The sequence below is a fragment of the Schistocerca serialis genome, chromosome 2 (assembly GCF_023864345.2).
Source record: "Schistocerca serialis cubense isolate TAMUIC-IGC-003099 chromosome 2, iqSchSeri2.2, whole genome shotgun sequence".
In the NCBI taxonomy this organism is placed as follows: domain Eukaryota; kingdom Metazoa; phylum Arthropoda; class Insecta; order Orthoptera; family Acrididae; genus Schistocerca; species Schistocerca serialis.
This window is the reverse complement of record NC_064639.1, coordinates 877,138,200-877,159,596: the sequence shown is the minus strand read 5'-3', so window position 1 is coordinate 877,159,596 and position 21,397 is coordinate 877,138,200. Positions and strand designations below refer to the sequence as shown.

At 40.8% G+C, this 21,397-nt stretch overlaps 1 protein-coding gene across 1 annotated transcript in view; it reads left to right on the top strand.

The window, feature by feature from the left end:
- Positions 1-21,397, top strand: part of LOC126456093 (xaa-Pro aminopeptidase ApepP-like) — a 121,428-nt gene that overhangs the window by 28,592 nt on the left and 71,439 nt on the right. The window contains exon 2 of the mRNA XM_050091849.1: positions 3,285-3,464. Coding sequence (XP_049947806.1) covers positions 3,285-3,464 — 180 coding nt within the window. The remainder of the gene's footprint in view (positions 1-3,284; positions 3,465-21,397) is intronic.

The following is a 21,397-nucleotide window of genomic DNA, read 5'->3' as shown; positions in this document are numbered from 1 at the left end:
CGAATCCTGCCTCGGGTATGGATGTGTGTGATGTCCTTAGGTTAGTTAGGTTTAAGTAGTTCTAAGTTCTAGGGGACTGATGACCACAGATGTTAAGTCCCATAGTGCTCAGAGCCATTTGAACCATACACGAGCATTTCGACATGCAGATCATTTCGTTCAGGTTTCCAGGTCGCTTCAATGACGGACAAAATTGGCCCCCCAATAGTCCAGACCTCAATCCATGTGACTTTTCTTTGTGGGTACCTAAAAGAAAAAATTTTCCCGAAACGTCCACGTGATTTAACGGAGCTCAGAAGACTTATTCTTCAAGCTTGCAGTGAAATTACGGAAGACATGTGCCGTAGGGTAATCACTAACTTCAGTGTTCGTTTGAAGGAAGTTAGGAAACGAAATGGTGGACATATTGAGCATGTGCTGAGTTAGAACAAATCTCCATGGACGGCTCTTCATTGTAGTATGTAGTATATGTTCCTTTCAGACTGTATTAACAATAAAGTTTATGTTCAAAAACAAAATGGTAACACATTCGTGCGCCACCCTGTACGTTACTGGTCAGTGACGCATCATGCGAAATTTCCTTTCGTACTTAAATTTTTCACAGCAGTGTGGCTCGAAACAGCATATCCAGACACTCCGGGATGATGATGGCATTGAAACAGAGGATTACACGCGTAAAGCTGAAATACTAAACACCTTTTTCCAAAGCTGTTTCACAGAGGAAGACCGCACTGCAGTTCCTTCTCTAAATCCTCGCCCAAACGAAAAAATGGCTGACATCGAAATAAGTGTCCAAGGAATAGAAAAGCAACTGGAATCACTCAACAGAGGAAAGTCCACTGGACCTGACGGGATACCAATTCGATTCTACACAGAGTTCGCGAGAGAACTTGCCCCCCTTCTAACAGCCGTGTACCGCAAGTCTCTAGCAGAACGGAAGGTTCCAAATGATTGGAAAAGAGCACAGGTAGTCCCAGTCTTCAAGAAGGGTCGTCGAGCAGATGCGCAAAACTATAGACCTATATCTCTGACGTCGATCTGTTGTAGAATTTTAGAACATGTTTTTTGCTCGCGTATCATGTCGTTTTTGGAAACCCAGAATCTACTCTGTAGGAATCAACATGGATACCGGAAACAGCGATCGTGTGAGACCCAACTCGCTTTATTTGTTCATGACACCCAGATTATATTAGATACTGGCTCCCAGGTAGATGCTATTTTCCTTGACTTCCGGAAGGCGTTCGATACAGCTCCGCACTGTCGCCTGATAAATTAAGAGCCTACAGAATATCAGACCAGCTGTGTGGCTGGATTGAAGAGTTTTTAGCAAACAGAACACAGATTGTTGTTATCAATGGAGAGACGTCTACAGACGTTGAAGTAACCTCTGGCGTGCCACAGGGAAGTGTTATGGGACCATTGCTTTTTACAATATACTGGGTGATTCAAAAAGAATACCACAACTTTAGGAATTTAAAACTCTGCAACGACAAAAGGCAGAGCTAAGCACTATCTGTCGGCGAATTAAGGGAGCTATAAAGTTTCATTTAGTTGTACATTTGTTCGCTTGAGGCGCTGTTGACTAGGCGGCAGCGTCAGTTGATGCTAAGATGGCGACCGCTCAACAGAAAGCTTTTTGTGTTATTGAGTACGGCAGAAGTGAATCGACGACAGTTGTTCAGCGTGCATTTCGAACGAAGTATGGTGTTAAACCTCCTGATAGGTGGTGTATTAAACGTTGGTATAAACAGTTTACAGAGAATGGGTGTTTGTGCAAAGGGAAAAGTTCTGGACGGCCGAGAACGAGTGATGAAAATGTAGCACGCATCCAGCAAGCATTTGTTCGCAGCCCAGGAAAATCGACTCGCAGAGCTAGCAGAGAGCTGCAAATTCCACAATCAACTGTATGGAGAGTCCTACGAAAAAGGTTAGTTATGAAACCTGAACGTCAACTACCCGAGGCGATGGATCGGCCGCCAGGCAGCCCGTGACAGAGCACTTCATCACTGGCCTCCAAGAAGCCCTGATCTTACCCCCTGCGATTTTTTCTTATGGGGGTATGTTAAGGATATGGTGTTTCGGCCACCTCTCCCAGCCACCATTGATGATTTGAAACGAGAAATAACAGCAGCTATCCAAACTGTTACGCCTGATATGCTACAGAGAGTGTGGAACGAGTTGGAGTATCGGGTTGATATTGCTCGAGTGTCTGGAGGGGGCCATATTGAACATCTCTGAACTTGTTTTTCAGTGAAAAAAAACCTTTTTAAATACTCTTTGTAATGATGTATAACAGAAGGTTATATTATGTTTCTTTCATTAAATACACATTTTTAAAGTTGTGGTATTCTTTTTTAATCACCCTGTATGTAAATGACCTAGTAGATAGTGTCGGAAGTTCCATGCGGCTTTTCGCGGATGATGCTGTAGTATACAGAGAAGTTGCAGCATTAGAAAATTGTAGCGAAATGCAGGAAGATCTGCAGCGATTAGGCACTTGTTGCAGGGAGTGGCAACTGACCCTTAAGATAGACAAATCTAATGTATTGCGAATACATAGAAAGAAGGATCCTTTATTGTATGATTATATGATAGTGGAACAAACACTGGTAGCAGTTACTTCTGTAAAATATCTGGGAGTATGCGTACGGAACGATTTGAAGTGGAATGATCATATAAAATTAATTGTTGGTAAGGTGGGTACCAGGTTGAGATTCATTGGGAGAGTCCTTAGAAAATGTACTCCATCAACATAGGAGGTGGCTTACAAAACACTCGTTCGACCTGTATTTGAGTATTGCTCATCAGTATGGGATCCGTACCAGATCGGGTTGACGGAGGAGATAGAGAGGATCCAAAGAAGAGCGGCGCGTTTCGTCACAGGGTTATTTGGTAAGCGTGATAGCGTTATGGCGATGTTTAGCAAACTCAAGTGGCAGACTCTGCAAGAGAGGCGCTCTGCATCGCGGTGTAGCTTGCTCGCCAGGTTTAGAGAGGGTGCGTTTCTGGATGGGGTATCGAATATATTTCTTCCCCCTACTTATACCTCCCGAGGAGATCACGAATGTAAAATTAGAGAGATTCGAGCGCGCACGGAGGCTTTCAGACAGTCGTTCTTCCCGCGAACCATACGCGACTGGAACAGAAAAGGGAGGTAATGACAATGGCACGTAAAGTGCCCTCCGCCACACACCGTTGGGTGGCTTGCGGAGTATAAATGTAGATGTAGATGATGTACACAACAGGGGACTAGCTAAGCAGCGCTACGCGCCGCGTGTTCGCAGAGCGAGTACGTGGCGGACCATGACCGGCGGCGCGACTACGTGAGCGGCTTCACGGGCAGCGCCGGGGACGCCGTGGTGACGCTGGAGGCGGCGGCGCTCTGGACGGACAGCCGCTACTACCTGCAGGCCGAGGAGCAGCTCGACTGCAACTGGCAGCTCATGCGCACCGGCGACTCACAGGTAGGTACCCAGCAAACCCCCACTGTTGTGAACATTTATCTTTTTGTTTCTGTAGCTTCAGCACACGGTAAGGAATTCATCTCTGGAACACATTAATTTAGTAGATGTGGTAGCTGATGTTTGCATACACAGTAGTTGCAGTTAGATTGAAGCCAAGTGTTGTGACGACTTCTTACACAATGGTTAGGAGAGATGAGTTAGTTGGTGTGCCAACTGTCATCATAGGAAAGCTGGACAGGAGCAGAAGTGATTAGCGAACAATTTAACACGGTGAACAGAAGTTTTACTTTCTCCAAGTGTATGAAGACTCATTACAAATAATGCAGCATGAAATGAAGTCCAGTGCTCAATATCAACAAGGAAGAGGCTCTCTGGACTAACCACGAACGATCGTGTCCTAGCGAAGAGGCTCTAAGAGTGAGTGACCCGAGCAGCTGCCACCGACCGTCCTGTATCGTGGCGGCAGAGGACGCATGTGGTAATGAGCTGCTGGAAGTATGGCTCAGTCGGTGCACACCATTGGGTCTTCCAGATCATGCACAACTGCTGTCGGCATCTGGTGGAAACTTCCAAATCTGTTGCCAGCTTTGGAACACCTGTGGGGTGGTATTGATACGTGGTACCACACTGAGGTTGTTGTGCTCCTCAATCCTGAGACTGGTTTGATGCAACTCTCCATGCTACTCTATCCTGTGCAAGCTTCTTCATCTCCCAGTACCTACTCCAACCTACATCCTTCTGAATCTGCTTAGTGTATTCATCTCTTGGTCTTCCTCTACGATTTTTACCCTCCATGCTGCCCTCCAATACTAAAGTGGTGATCCCTTGATGCCTCAGAACATGTCCTACCAACCGATCCCTTCTTCTAGTCAAGTTGTGCCACAAACACCTCTTCTCCCCTATTCTCTTCAATACCTCCTCATTAGTTATGTGATCTACCCATCTAATCTTCATCATTCTTCTGTAGCACCACATTTCGAAAGCTTCTTTTCTTGTCTTGTCCAAACTATTTATCGTCCACATTTCTCTTCCATACATGGTTACACTACATACAAATACTTTCAGAAACGACTTCCTGACACTTAAATCTATATTCGTTGTTAACAAATTTCTCTTCTTCAGAAACGCTTTCCTAACCATTGCCAGTCTACATTGTATATCCTCTCTACCTCGATCATCATCAGTTTTGCTCCCCAAATAGCAAAACTTCTTTACTACTTTAAGTGTCTCATTTCCTAATCTAATACCCTCAGCATCACCCGACATAATTCGAATACATTCCATTATCCTCTTTTTGCTTTTATTGATGTTCATCTTATGTCCTCCTTTCAAGACACTGTCCATTCCATTCAACTGCTCCTCCTGTCTGTGACAAAATTACAATGTCATCGGCGAACCTCAAAGTTTTTATTTCTTCGCCGTGGATTTTAACACCTACTCCGGATTTTTCTTTTGTTTCCTTTACTGCTTGCTCAATATGCAGATTGAGTAACATCGGGGATAGGCTACAACCCTGTCTCATCCCTTCCCAACCACTGCTTCGCTTTCATGTCCCTCGACTCTTATAACTGCCATCTGGTTTCTGTACAAATTGCAAATAGCCTGTCGCTCCTTGTATTTTATCCCTGCCGCCTTTAGAATTTGAAAGAGAGTATTCCAGTCAACATTGTCAAAAGCTTTCTCTAAGTCTACAAATGCTAGAAACGTAGGTTTGCCTTTCCTTGATCTTTCTTCTAAGATAAGTCGTAAGGTCAGTATTGCCTCACGTGTTCCAATATTTCTACGGAAACCAAACTGATCTTCCCCAAGGTCGGCTTCTACCAGTTTTTCCATTCGTCTGTAAAGAATTCGTGTTAGTATTTTGCAGCTGTGACTTATTAAACTGATAGTTTATACTGATACCACACTGAGGTAGGAGGTCCAAAAGTATCACAGCTTACTTCTGCTTCACCATCTCCAGTGGTGCTATGTTTTGTAGTACCCCTGTGCACTCGCTAAGAATATTCTTAGCCCAGAAAAGGACAATCAGGCAGACCTACAGGATCAGTTCTCGAACTGGCCTAGGTCGTTGTTCAGGTCGCTCAGAATTCTGTCATCCCTAAACCGTATGCTTATGAGTGGGTATACCATTGCTGTATATTGTCCTTCAAACTATTTTACCTTGGTTTTACCTTTACTTGATGCCTCCTTCATGGGATTTGCTGTTGACGACATTGACTCATTCAGGAGAAAGCGCAACATTCATCCAATAAACACCAAATGGAAAAATTGGCAAGGTGTGAATAGGCCTCGCTGTCTGAGGGCTCTGTACAATCTTATGTGTAGGCCGGCGGGGTGGCCGAGCGGTTCTAGGCGCTACAGTCTGGAACTGCGTGACCGCTACGGTCGCAGGTTAGAATCCTGCCTCTGGCATGGATGTGTGTGATGTCCTTAGGTTAGTTCGGTTGAAGTAGTTCTAAGTGCTAGGGGACTGATGAACTCAGAAGTTAAGTCCCATAATGCTCAGAGTCATTTGAACCAAACTTACGTATATAGACAGTTCATTCACCCTGCGAGTCGGGAATCTCGGCAGTTTTTGCCTGTTATCGATTTTGATACTGGCGAGATATTGATCCCAGGAATTCCAAGACTTTTGAGAACGTTTGTATTTTAAGTCCGAAGTCTGATAACAAATAATGAAAGAAATATTTTTTGGTGTAGTATAACTAAAAATTAACAATTTTATTATTTTTTTTCCTTTACATGTGCCGTGAAACCACTCTTCTCGCCAAACTTCTTGTCGTAGGTCAAGGGGAAGTACCCTATAGGTTTTGATGAATGAGTTTGCGACTATCAAAACATGTGACATAAATGGGCATATCTTTTGATTGCACTGACTTAGAAGCTTCAATTTTTACGCCGCTGAGGGACCGTTGACCTTAGTGTGTGACATAAATTCCAACTTGGTGTGTCTACCCATACCTGAGAAGAATGGTTTATAACAGTCCGGCAGACAGATGGGCAACATTTTTACGGATTGAGGCACGGAACCCTAAAACCGATACTGAGTAGGATATCACTTCTTTCACATTATATACAAGGGTGTGCTTTAATTAGATCTTCAGTATACTTCTAGCAGAACTGAAAAAATTGGTAGATAAACCTGAAATTTTCGGGTCTGAGATGAAAGGTTTCGTTATGGCACAATCCCATTCTACAGAGCAGCTCCACGCAGTAGGTCTGAGTGTTAATGTATTCCTGCAGTTTCTCACAATTTTTTTGTGTTTTATCAAGTCTCTTGTTTAAAAATTTTCTGATCATTGTTCGGTAAACTGTGTAGTGACTCGTTCTACGACCTAGTAGCATTGACTTGTATGCTGCCAAGGAAGTGGATAAATTAAATAGAAACTGATCCTCTAGTTATACTTCCCCTAATCATCTCGCTCCTAAGCGTAGATTTTTATTAATGAAGAGATTATTTTGGTTCTGGGACAGTACAAGATTTAAATACTAAATTTAAAACATTCGACTGGGTCACCGGAATTTTAGAATGTGTTCAAAGTGAACAGCATTTAAGTTATAAAAGAACTTGAATAACTGCAATACTCGGAAATTCGCTATTAAACACCTAAAAATTACGAAAACAACGTCACTGTTATGTGAAAGTACGGGTGATTGCCAAATGCAGTCCCAGTCCTACATCGAATAAAATATATTGTATTGTTGTGCTGAAATAAACAATCACTTTGTAACATTTGTTGTATCCTCTCGTGGTCAGATTAATGTTCACGGCGAAACTAACAATTGTGTTGGTGCCGAACACAACAAAATTACATCGGCTGTGCGAGCTAACATCGCAAAGATTTTCGGGCTCACATGCGGTTCCCCTTCATCGAAATGTCTTGGCTCAAACTCGTCTAGGAGTTGAACCGCACGTGTCTCATTACACGTCCTAAAGTAGAGACTTGTGACCCTTTGGTTAAATTGCCTGGCTGATCGCAAGTTTGCGAAATACAAAGTTAATATAACTTATAATAATAATATCGGGAACTAAGTTAACGACTGATAAATGATTTAGGCCACACAGCTGCGAATTGGTTAGAATAATGTTTATTCTGAAAGCAAACTAATAGCGAAAGTGGTCGTATTTAGAGTTACTGTTACACTCGAGCGCATATCCATTTGATACAGTTCGATCATTCACAATCTCATCGTGAAATAGAGGTCCGATACTCCACCTCATCATTTACACGAAAAGTTAATAGTTCACACCATGCACGCGGCTGCTCACTGCTCAATGACTAAGTCCCGCGATACCACACAACATGAAATTTTCGCCGAACATCTTCGCTCAACTGACTAGAGCAGTTCCCTTTCCTGAGGCCGTCCGTCTGATTGGCTACAGCTTTCTCTATATTATTTTACATTTTAACATATTTAAATAATCAAAGCTTGACCATATTCACGTTCTAAATAAAGTAACAATAATATCCATTTTATAGTAAACTTTAAATTCTTTTACATAAAACCAATACAATTTCCTTCTTAACTTTGAATGTCATGGCCAGTAGCCTTGCACCTTTTGTGCTTTCTGATAAATAAATAAAGAACAAAAGTAGCTATTATGCACTAAACCTTACATCAAATATTCTATTACCTATTGATTCAATAAGGTGTCATGCTGTCATCGTTCAATGTCTTTTGTGTGGAGGAAATGATGGTCTGATACTTAACTGAAATACTGATAGTTTAAAGTTACTATATCTTTTAAACAAATGAAGTTACAAAATTGATATTTACAACGTTTGTCATTTTAATTATGCTCTTCTATATGAAATATCGATCGTTAAGATCGACCAAAGTATTCAGATTTTAGCCTTCCGGTCTTTGTTACAAAACTTGTTAATTTCACTTTAACAGTAAATCCTAAACTATCATAGATATGAACGATATTGAAGTTTTATTGGGATTACCATGAAAATTTATGAATGATGGTAGATTAAAATTACTGTGACTTCATTCCCTGAATTGCTACAGAATTAAATAGTTTTCTTAAATGTTTCCCTTTATGGCCGATCTTAGGTCCGCCATATTTAACACTTCTACGTCTCCTTGGCCACAAACAGCTTCTAAGGGGTTTCCCTATGACGTAGGTTTTCATCTGTCTCACTCGCACACTACAGCGCTTAGCCCCCATTCACCACAATAGATGGTTTCCCTATCTCATGGCGAATCTGCATTCTTTGTAGCATACAGTTCTGGATGACAGGGTTCGTTTTACAATTCCTGAAGGCTGACTCTTTCGGCCATATACTTAAATGAGAGCGAAATGCTCCTTAACTCACAGGTGAATCTGAGTGAACATGGAATGACAAAATATCTGCTGGACAACATTCCGTTGGACATAATTCACTGTTAAAGTAGAAGACAGGCAGGGATAGGGGGGGGCAGCGTAGGGGTGGGGGGTGGGGGGCAGCGTGGGGGAAGGGGGGGGGCGTTGCAACATGTTAGTACTGACATACCTGCTAGTACTGCATCTTTGAAGACCAGCCGCCGTGCACCAACCTGTGAAACTCACCTGGCCTTACCTCTAGTGCAGTTACCAGCATGCTGCGCTCCAACATACGAATTCTCTCTAATTAATCTTTCGACACAACTGCATTTGAGGAATTTGCATATAACTACCAAGAAGGAGAAACTAATTCTGTCAGAAATGAACTATATTGTGGAGGTCCAATGTCATCAAATTAAATGGATGTACATTCATCATTACATCAAAAAAAATTAAAGATGTGCCTATCAGAATTTACAGAACTTGCTCAAATGTGAATGTGCCATTACCAGTGGTACAAATAACAGATAAGAAACTGCACTCATGTAAGAATTTCTTTTTATAAATATCACAACACAGCTAATCCGTGATGGGAAAATACCGTCAGTGCTCTTTGCCACGCGAGAATTCTCCCACCTCCAAATAAACAATCAGATATTCTCCAAGTCAACGAACCTCACCATATTACAAGCCACGACCGAAGGGTCATCGGTGACGACAGTACAAGAGCTCTTGAGTAGAGAAGAGCTCACCACTACACTGCACTAACCTACCTTCACACACGGGAGGACTGCGTCGCACATGTCTCAAGCTATGTTCGTAAACTATTCACTTGTAAGCCTCTGCAAACTGTCACCAGCAGAAATATTCTTAAAACACATTATTAAAGTTCAGTATCTGCATGATTTTAATTAAATGACGTTACTAGCACCACATGTGGCATACAAAGCCTATTGTGTCATTAGGAACGAGCAACACTAGCCACATGTCGGTCCCGTTCAACTGCTGAGACACGTCTCTTCCAACAGTGGCATGTCTCCTCACAATTCACAATTCTTGGTGGCTGTGACTTCAGACACCACACTTTACCAAATATTACTTCTGCTTGCAGTTGAAGCATTTCCTCCAATTTATGTGCATGAAGACAAACTCTCAAGAATGCTTTTATAAATACTGCAAATTCTCCACTGTCTGCCACAATAAAATGTACAATGGAATATTTTTCCGTCCCTTCCCTCTGGTTGGGTCCACTGATGGACTTGTCCACAGGGACCAAAGTGAAGGAGTGTTGACCCACGGGAACTGGATTTTAGCTTTTACGATTGGTCCCTTCTCTACATCCCTGCGCCTGCTCCTACCCCTTCCAGCACTGCTGGCTGTTTCTACATGATGACATGATAATGGGAGGTTGCCATCCGCACCTACCCCCGAACACGCTACCTGGACAGCCTGTGATGCACTGCATTCACCTCTGAATTAATTCTCATACGCTCGCTTAATTAAAACTTGAATATCTCCACACTCTGATTGTTAGGCTGTTTTTACCATTCTTAATGTAATGAAACACTGGAGAATTTAACTGATTCTCCAACTAGTTATATTTCTGAAATATTATACTCAATTTGTTTAAACTGCTAATTATCAGCATGAGTGTGTGCAGTATCATGACAGCACATTGATACATCTCAATTTATTCGATAGTGTATGACACATTAGCATATTACAGCATGTTCTAGGCACACTGTAGTTTAATATTACTAAAAGCAATAAAAATTACCTTGACTGTAAATAATAGATTTCAGCTATCAGTCGTCCTTTTGAAATTTTATTGGCAGATCTAGATTTAAGCTAGAAACTAGTCATTCTCAATGCACTGTCGTTTTTGATCAATGAATGTAATGCCTGTTGGCCAGTCTTCATCCACAGTTCATTGAATATTGAACTGAGAATACAAGGTTAATTCATATTAATTGTAATAAAGTAATAAAATAATTTCTTTTTGTACATTTTAGCCTGAAATATATAATACATCGTATACAAATTCATATGAAATTCTTTTAGTTAAACAGGTCAGATAATATTAACCTGTTTAAAAGGTATAAAGTATTTTTGGTATTGAAGACTTCTGTTGAATAAAGGTAATGTTAGAGGAGGGTGTACATTTACAACTTGAGACTGGGACCTTTTGCTTTACTGGGGACTAGGAGTTGTCAGCACGCAGCAGCAGGAGACCAGTAAGTTCAGTGGGGCTCTGTGGAGCCTTTTCTTAACTTTTTAGTCAGATGAATAACTTCAGTATAATTATTGTCTTTCAATAAAAGTGTCATTTCAGCTTGGACCATTGTTAATTTCTTTCAGTTACTTTCTGAATTATATTGTAGCATTCTCTTCTATATATGATCCAGGTTTCATCAATCTGTGGTACTTGCCACTGATACTTCATGAGAACGTTACTGACATCCTTAAGTTTTGCACACCAGTATATAATAAGGAATGAAAATTAAAGCACCTGCAGCCATCTCTTTTGAATTTAATTTATTTACTCAACCTGTTTTGGTGTTCCACTCATTATTCCATATACAGGTCCCTTGACCAATGTAAACTGGGAAAAATCCAGTCTCGAGTGCAGTCAAAACAGGAGCCAATATTAAATAAGTGGCCTAAGTGATGCCATCCCTTTATGCATCAACCAATGACAAATAATTTGTATAGGGCGTGAATGGTGGGATCTGCATTACATCTCTTTTACCGCATTAACTGGCGTTGCTCAGTTATCTGTCCAAATCTTATATTAGATGGGAATTGAAATTAAATATGTCCGCAATGTAAAAAAAATAAACTTAATAAATGTAACCATGGTCCTTAATAGGATACTATGGACCATGTTTATGTTTATTATGCATCTGGAGGCAGTGGATCCTCAAAAATACAAAATTTTAAAATAAACATAACTTATTTATGAGCTTTCATAAATATGAGTACAGTATTCAAGATATTGCATAAACTCAATGTGATTACATAAAATATTAGTAGTTTCCCCTCCAGGTGCAAGAGCGAGTTAATTCTTGGTCAACAGCAAACTTAAGCAAGCAATGCAAAATAGCCAATGAAGGAAACAGCAATCTCAAATGCATTGTGTAGTACTTAATATTTTGTCCATGTAATTTATTGATCCTGGTTGGAACACAAATCTCACTGTAAATTGTTGTTTCTTAAATGTAAAAGGAAGATCCAACAGAATGAGTGATAAGATAATTTCTTGATAATATTATCATTTCACTTCAGTTACGTATAGAAAACATAAAATTCTGTTTTAAACGTCCCTTGCTTTCACCCCTATAAACTTACCATATATGCACAAATGCTTTGCTGAGGTGATATTCTTTTTTATTTCCTCCACTGCTTAACTTGAGCTGCTGGATGGCTAGCTAAAGTTCGAGCATTGCCATCAATGAACAATGATATGAGCTTAAGAATGTGAGGCGTATGGTTAAACTGAAGCATGGAGTCCGCCAAGTTATCTCATCTATAGTTGAGTCCCTGTAGGTTGATCCCTGATGATCGCAGTGGGCTGGGCATGGCACCTTTGCCAGACCTACCTCAACCAGTAGAGGTACACAATTTTGTAAATGTCTCTAAGGCAACACTTCAGTGTTATCACAGCTCCGAACAGGGCTACTGTTTTTGCCTGCAGCCATTAGTGCTTCACAGTTGAAAGCCGGCAACAGTGCTGCGAGCTGTCAGGGATGCCCTTACACTGTCTCTGCTATAGCACTGTACCTCCTAATATTGTGTCAGACCTTCTTATGCCTGGCATAGTGCAGCAACTCAACATGGCATGGACTCAACAAGTTGTTAGAAATCCTGTGGAGAAATACTGAGCCATTCCGCCTCTTTAGCCATCCATAAATACGAAATTGTTGCAAGTGCTGTATTTCATGCATGAACTGATCTCTCGATTATATCCCATAAATGTTTGATGGCATTCATGTCAAGTGATCTGGGTGGCCAGATCATATGCTCAAATTATCCAAAACATTCTTCAAACCAATTGCGAACAGTTGTAGCCCACTAAAATGATGTTGTTGTTTGGGAACCTGAAGTCCATGAATAGTCTCCAAGTAGCTGAACATTATCATTTCCAGTCCAGAGGATCCAGTCCATTTCATGTAAGCACAGCCCACACCATTAAGAACCTGTCACCAGGTTGCACAAAGCCTTGTTGACAAATTGGGCCATGGCTTCATGGGGTCTGTGCCACACTCAAACCCTACTATCAGCTCTTACTAAATGAAACCATGACTCTTCTGACCATGCCACAATTTTCCAATTGTCTGAGGTCCAACCGATATGGTCAGAAACCCAGAAGAGGCACTGCAGGCGATTTGTGCTGTCAGCAGAGGCGCTCGGGTCGGTCCTCTGCTGCCATAGCAAATTAATGCCACATTTCACCACACTATCCATATGTCCTACATTGACTTCTGTGGTTATTTCACACAGTGTTGCTTGTCTGTTAGCACTGACAACTCTACTTATAAATCGCTGCTCTCAGTCGCCAAGTGAAGGCCGTTGGCTACTGCACTGTCCATGGTAAGAGGTAATGCTTGAAATTTGTTATTCTTGGTACACTCTTGATACTGTGATTCTCAGGATATTAAATTCCCTAATGAATTCTGAAATGGAATGCCCCATGCATCTAGTTCCAACTACCATCCCTTATTCAAAGTCTGTTAATCCTGTCATGTGGCCATAATCATGTTGGAAAATTTTTCACATTAATAATCGGAGAACAAATGACAGCTCTGCCAATGCACTGCCTTCTTATACCTTGTGTATATTCCATCTGTATATGTGCATATCACTATCCCATGACTTTTGTCACCTCATTGTATATAAGAAGTATGGAATAAGTTGCTAGTATTTCTCATAATAATTTAATCTTCAGTGAAAGTTTCTCATCAACATTTGTATGATTACTCAAATGGAAAGGTAAAATTGTGTCATATAGATTAGAAGCATGTGACTTCGAAAGGATAGGCATTAGCTACACTAACTCTTTGAAAATAAACTCAGCAACAGTGGAGCAGCTAAATGTTAAAAACATCCCTATTTCAAGATTTCCTTTCATTGATAATACAACTATTTTAAAATTAGAAATCTAACTGGATTCATATTTGCTGAGGTACCATGATTATTGTTGACCATAATGCAATCTATGGATGTGAGGTCACTACTCATCTGAACAAACTATAATTGTAGAATTAATGGTAAGAGAGCTTACAATATTCACTCCCAATCCCAGGGATGATCTGTCATCACGACTGTCACTAAACAGCCAAAAAACACTGGAAATTGTGGTTTCAAAAGCAATATCCACCAGTTGTGGGCAGGTGTGAAAATTACTGAACTATCAGTTTAATAAATCATGAGTACAAAAAACAATTGGATTCTTTACAGAAGAATGGAAAAACTGGTGGAAGCCAACCTCAGGGAAGATCTGTTTTGATTCCAGAGAAATACAGGAAAATGCGAGGCAATACTGACCCTATGTCTCATCTTAGACGATAAATTAAGGAAAAGCAAACTTGCATTTATAGCATTTGTAGACTTAGAAAAAGCTTTTGATGATGTTGGTTGGAATACACTCTTTGAAACTCTGAAGGTAGCAGGGGAGCAAAAGGCTATTTACAGCATGTACAGAAAGCAGTCATCAGTTATAAGAGTCGAGGGCTGTGAAAGGGAGGCAGAGGTTGAAAATGGAGTAAGGCAGGGTTGTAACCTACCCACAATCTTATTCAATATGTACATTGAAGAAGCAATAGTAGCAATTAAAGTTCAGGGAGAAGAAATAAAAATTTTGAGGTTTGTCAGTGACATTGTAATTCTGTCAGAGATGAAAAGGACTTGGAAGTGCAGTTGAATGGAATGGACAGTGTCTTGGAAGGAGGATGTAAGATGAACATAAACAAAAGCAAAACAAGGATAATGCAATGCAGTCAAATTACATCAGGTGATGCTAAGGGAATCAGATTAGGAAATGAGACACTTAAAGTAGTAGGTGAGTTTTGCTATTAGTGCAGCAAAATAAGTGATGATAGCCAAAGTAGAGAAGATATAAAATGTAGACTGTCAATGGCAAAAAAAACATTTCTGGAGAAGCGAAATTTGGACCATAGCCATTTATGGAACTAAAACATGTACAATAAAAAGTTGAGATAAAAAGGGAACAGAAGCTTTTGAAATGTGGTGCTGCAGAAGATCACTGAAGATTCGATGGATTGATCATGTAACTAATGAGGAAGTACTTATTAGAATATGGAAGACAAGAAATTTATAGCACAACTTGACTAAAACAAGGGATTGGTTGACAGGATACTTTATGAGACATCAAGGAATCTTCAATTTAGTATTTGAGAGAAATGTGAGGGGATAAAAATTATAGACGGAGACAAAGAAATGAATGTACTAAGCAGATTCAGAAAGATGTAGGTTGCAGTAGTTATTTGGAGATGAAGAGGCTCGCACAGGATAGAGTGGCATGGAGAGCTGTGTCAAACCAGTCTTCAAACTGAAGACCACAACACAACAACAACATTGATTGCTATTCTAGAAAGTCCCAGACATTTTCTTAGATCAAGATCAGGTGATTTAGTGGACTAGTCAAGGTGATGTAAGGATCCTGGGTGTTCATCAGACCAGGAATATATGTTCGCAGCTCCGTGTATTGTCATATTGGAAGAAGGGAGTTCCCCAGCATGCTCATCCTGAAGATGTAGAAGAAAGGGCAGCACTTTGGCATTGAAAATGTTGAAGTAAATCTCCTGGTGCACATTCACAGTAACCAGAATTAGTGGGCCAAAAAGCATCCGCAAAACATAACATGACCACTCCTGGACCGAACTATGCCCTCTCACACTGTTGGTTAAAATTCTGTGGGGCCCTTTGGTGTATTTGACTCCTTGCATCCTTTTAAAACAACCTTGCGACTCACTGGAGGGCACTACATGCCTCCAGTCAACTGTTGTCCACTTACTGTGTTGTTTGGCCCATTGAAGACATACAAATGTTTGTGCCGCTATGAGCAATGATAATTTGTTACACAGCCAACTCAAAAAGCCAACAAAGAGAAGGCTGAAAGTATTTTGTTCTTGTTTTCCTGAAAATGATCTTGCTGTGGACCTATGCTTCCTCCTTTGAACTCAGCACAAACTCTGAAATTACATGTTAAGTGATAAGTGATTGTGAACACGAAAAACAAACAAACTGACTGCACAGAAGGATTACAAGTGGATGCAATGGTGTACCTGTGCAGTTCTGAATAGATAATGCAAAAGAAATTGCTCCCCTTCTAAGAGCAATTTATTGTAAGTTGTTAGAGAGTAATAAAGCTTTCAAAATGGTTTGGAACATGTTTGTTGTCCAGTCCAGTGGTCAGATTTAGGAGTCTTTTGAGAGTAGTCAGATGGCTACAGTCAGTTGAGTAGTTGTATAGAGAAAGTGAATGTTTAACCCTGTCTCTTGAGTCAAAGTGAGGATGGTGACCCTGATTTAACTGACAGGATATTTTTAGCAGGGCCTAAAAATTATCCAAGTCTGCCAACAAACATTTCAGAGGGAGTCTCCGGGGCAATACATTGCTTCACTTGTCTCGTACACAGCACAGTGCTGAGAGTTGGTGGGCTCCAGTTGCTAACCTCAATGCTGATGATGACTTCAAGCAAGAAGAAACACAGAGGAGCATGCCTACCATACAGCACTCTGAGGCAAGTTCATCAACCAATTAGCACTTCAGGCTCCTCCCAATGTCAACATAAGGTAGGATTCTGAGCCACTTAAAATTGCAGTCATTCTGGACAATAAGATCAGAATTACGATTCAGGCAAGCAGAGAGCATTTTTGAACAGCATGGCATCAGGATTAACACTGATTGTTTTCTTGGTGCACTTAAATGAAGTGCAGATAGTTCAAGCAAAAGTATTGCAAACTCAGTGTTACATTGAATTAAGAAACTATTTCATCAAACATTTCTGACTGGAGAAATTACTCGGAGATAAATAATTAGGAGGCAAGTCTCCCAGCCGGCCAGAGTGGTCAAGCGGTTCTAGGCACTTCATTCTGGAACCGCATGACCGCTACGGTTGCAGGTTCAAATCCTGCCTCGGGCATGGTTGTGTGTGACGTCCTTAGGTTAGTTAGGTTTAAGTAGTTCCAAGTTCTAGGGGCTGATGACCTCAGATGTTAAGTCCCATAGTGCTTAGAGCCATTTAAATCAAGTCTCCCAAACAGTTATAAAAGAAACTTATGTCACTGGTGCATGTTTTGGCTCAAACAAACATCCACCTAACATTCAGACCATTTTAGCAGTTACAACAGAGATGCCTCTCAGTGTTCTGGTGGGTAAAGTGGATACCATATCAAACAACTTGCAATAGAATGTTTTCAGCATGGAGGCAAACAACAACATGACAGATAGCAAAGAACATGACAGATAGCCCTGGACAGTGCATGCTTTGGGGAAGGCCACATAGTGGACCCAGACCACATATAACTTCCAGCATGCCCATGGCAACAACTGATGAAGTGGTGCCCAAATAGCAGCGCTTTAACACAAACAACACTCAGAGGCCATACTACGTAATAAGTGGTGAACCAAAACTTTTATTCAAGAGCAGGATGAAAAGGATTGTGTTGTTAGTAGTAACTGGTGGTGGTATCATCAAAGATGTGGTAGCAAGGCTCAAAAATATGTTGCACTCTGCAGTCACCAAAATGCATCTCATGCCCACAAACATCGAATTAGTCGCTCTCCCTCCTATCCTCCACCCATGGCTACCATGTCGTGTTTTCAGTAAACATAAATTTCTGCTCATCCCAGCAGATTGCCGTCAGTTGTACCACACTAGATGTGATAGCAGAGTGAATTTTGTAGTGGTAAAGATAAATAATGATTACATAGTTCATAATACTTATATCCACAGAGGACATATTACATGATACACACACAAACAGGAACTGCTACTCAAAGATAGTTCACACCTCATAGACAGCAAGGACAAAGAAGAAACAAGGAGCCAGATTACCAATATAACAGTGCTACTTAAGGTGGCAACAGTTTCAGCTTGTGAGCAAAATACATGTATTGCTCTCTAGCAAGTGGTTCAGTTAACACAGCAGCAAGCATTTCCTTTGACGGCGAGTACCTAACAACAGTCTCATTTCTTTTTACACATTGTATAATAAAATTCTCTTTAGCACAACTGCATTTCAATCTAGAATGCAACACAGGATTTTGTGTCAGTCTAATAGAACTCTGGTTGTCATGAAAAATTATTACAGTATTTTGATGCATATTATTTAACAATTCTCCTGTCAGCCATCTTAAATATACTGCCTCTTTGGTTGCAGAATTTAAAGCTGCACATTCAACTTCAGTAATTGAAGTTGCAAAGTGCTTCCGTTTCTTGCTCTCCCCCCAACAGAAAAGCACTTGCATACTGTGACAACCCTGTAGTTAAATCATCTACAAAATCTGAGTCAGCATAAACAGTTATATGCAGATCTTCGAAATCTCCTTTGTAAAACACAATGCCACAATTCATAGTACCCTTGAGATAATGACCTGTTGTACACATACCTGTAAAGGGCTTTGCTTCTCCTAGATCTTTAACTTCAAAAAGCTCAGATAATACCCAATACAGTTTGTCTTTCATCACATTGTTATTACACATTACATAAAAATCGTCCACATATGAAGCAACAATTGCAAGATTTTTGCCTGACCTTTTAATGAACAGAAACTCTTCATCATTATTTGCAGCATAATCTAGATCTAAAACCACACTTTTGCCTTTTCAGTCCACTGTCTTAGCTGAATTTTAAACTGTAAATGTCCTTTTGAAGTAAAACCATTTGGTTGTTCATGAAAATAGTTTCCTCCAAGTCCACATACAGAAAAGCAGTCTTAATATCAAAATGATAAATCTTAAGATCAACATTTACAGCTAAACTAATGAAAATTCCAAGAGTACTATATCTCATAACATGTGAAAAGGTTTCACAATAATCTCTTAACAAACTTTTGTGTAAATCTTTTAGCAATAAGTCTAGCTTGGTAGAGTGCTGTACTACCTGCATTCCTTTTCGACTTAAATACCCACTTATTACCTACAATATTTTTACTCTTTGGTGGGCCCACAAGTTACCAAACACCATTGTTCTGGAAACCCTTTATTTCCTCTTTCATGACCTTTATCCAGTCTTCTCTGCCACTTGTCAATATTGTGTCCTCCAAGTTAACAGGATCTTCTCCCAAACTGAAAAAAAACTCTTGCCAAATAGGTGACATAATCTGGGTACTCCTTGGGTTTTGGTACCTTCTGACTGGATGGTCCCTTCTGGAGCATCAGGGTCCATTGGCTGCATCTCAATCTCTACTATGTCTACCACTGACTGAGTATCTGGCATATAGTGTGGGTTTTGATCAGTATCGGCTTTGTCAGTCCCAGCGTTGCTGATGTCCACTATTTCCTTTGTCTATCCCCATTCAGTATACCATTCATTCAGCCATAACATACAGTAATCTTCATTATTTATGAGTGTCCTGGTGCTGTTAGTCATGAACTCATTCACCACAAAAATGACATTTCTCCCTTTCACAATTTTCGTGGGGTTTTATGGATCATTTAGTCTGTAGCCTCTCATTGTTTCATCATAACATACGAAAACAAGTTGTTTAGCTTCGGCATCCCAGTCTCTTCTATTTTGATCTGCTATAAGGAGAAGGGTCCATCAACCAAACACCTTTAAATGGTTCAAAAAAGACACTATTCCCTTCCCTAACTTCTGTGAAGTTAGGCAAATTGCTCTGTGACAAACACAGCTGTAATTCATACTTCTGCCCAATATTGCGTAGGTAGACCCAATTCAAATAACATGCACCATGTCATCTCACAAATTGCTCTGTTAGTCCTCTCCACTACACCATTCTGTTCTGGACTATAGGGCACACGAGTCTGATGCTACATTCCATTCTTTCTGAGAAATGAATCAAACTTAGAGATTACAAATTCACTGCCACTGTCTGATCTAACTAATTTGATCTTTGCACCCACTCTATTTCCTTCCTAAGTTTTAGATGCAGAGAAAAATTCCGATGTTTGATCATTACTCTCAAGAAAATAACAGAATATCGTCCTGGAACAATCATCCACTGCTACGTACAAGAACTTTGCCATACCATGTGACATTTTTTCCATGAGGCCACATAAATCCATATGCACAAGAACAAGCATCCCAGTTCCATGTTGTCTTCCAGTCTCAGAAAATGTAAATTTTGAAATATTACCAAGCACACACAGTTTACACTTGGCAATATGTTCAGTTTTGCAACACTCCAACTTTATGCCACCACTCTGTAAACGTAACTTAAGTCCAGTGTCAACTCTAACATGGTCAAGTCTATGGTGCCGTAACTCTTCCACATTATTAATTTTGTTTAACAGTTAGAGCATGCTCATCTGACAACACAGGTTCAAAAATTTTTAGTCTATAAATTCCATTTGACTATGACCCAGAACAAATGTCTCTCCACTTTTGAGCATCTTGTATCCATCTTTGTAAAAAACAACATTTGTGCCTTTCTCAAGCAAAGCATAAACTTACAACAAATTGGTGGCTAAGCCAGGGACAAGAATAATGTTCCTGATAGAAGCTAACAATGTAATGAAAAGGAAAGTTGCTGCTGCTCACCACATAGCGAAGGTGCTGAGGTCGCAGATAGACACAGCAAAAAGACTTTCATAAATAAAGTTTTTGACCATTAAGGCCTTCGTCAAAAATAGATGACAGACAACACACACACACACACACACACACACACACACACACACACACACACACAGCAAGCAAACGCAACTCACACAACTGAAGTCACACTGCGAGCAGCAGCACCTATGCATGGCATATGATGGGAGTGGCGACTGGGTTGGGGTAAGGAGGAGGCTGGGGCAGGGAGGGGGAGGGATAGTAGGATAGGAGTGGTGGACAGTGAAGTGCTGCAGGTTAGACAGAGGGCAGGGGAGAGGTGGAGAGCGGGGGGTAGCAGAAAAGGGGAGAAGTAAAAAGACTGTGTGCGATGGTGGAATGAGGGCTGTGTAGTGTTGGAATGGGAACTGGGAAGGGGCTGGATGAGTGAGGACAATGACTAACGAAGGTTGAGGCCAGGAGTGTTATGGGAATGTACCATATATTGAAGGGAAAGTTCCAACCTGTGCAGTTTGGAATAGCTAGTGTTGGTGGGAAGGATCCATATGACACAGGCTGTGAAGCAGTCATTGATATGAAGGATGTCATGTTTGGCAGCGTGCTCAGCAACACTGTGGTCCACTTGTTTCTTGCCCACAGTTTCTCAGTGGCCATTCATGCAGACTGACAGCTTGTTGGTTGTCATGCCCACATAGAATGCAGCACAGTGGTTGCAGCTTAGCTTGTGGATCACATGACTGGTTTCACAGGTAGCCTTGCATCTGATGGGACAGGTGATTGTGACCGGACTGGACTAGGTGGTGGCAGAAGGATGTATGGGGCAGGTCTTGCATCTACGTTTATTACAGGGGTGTGAGCC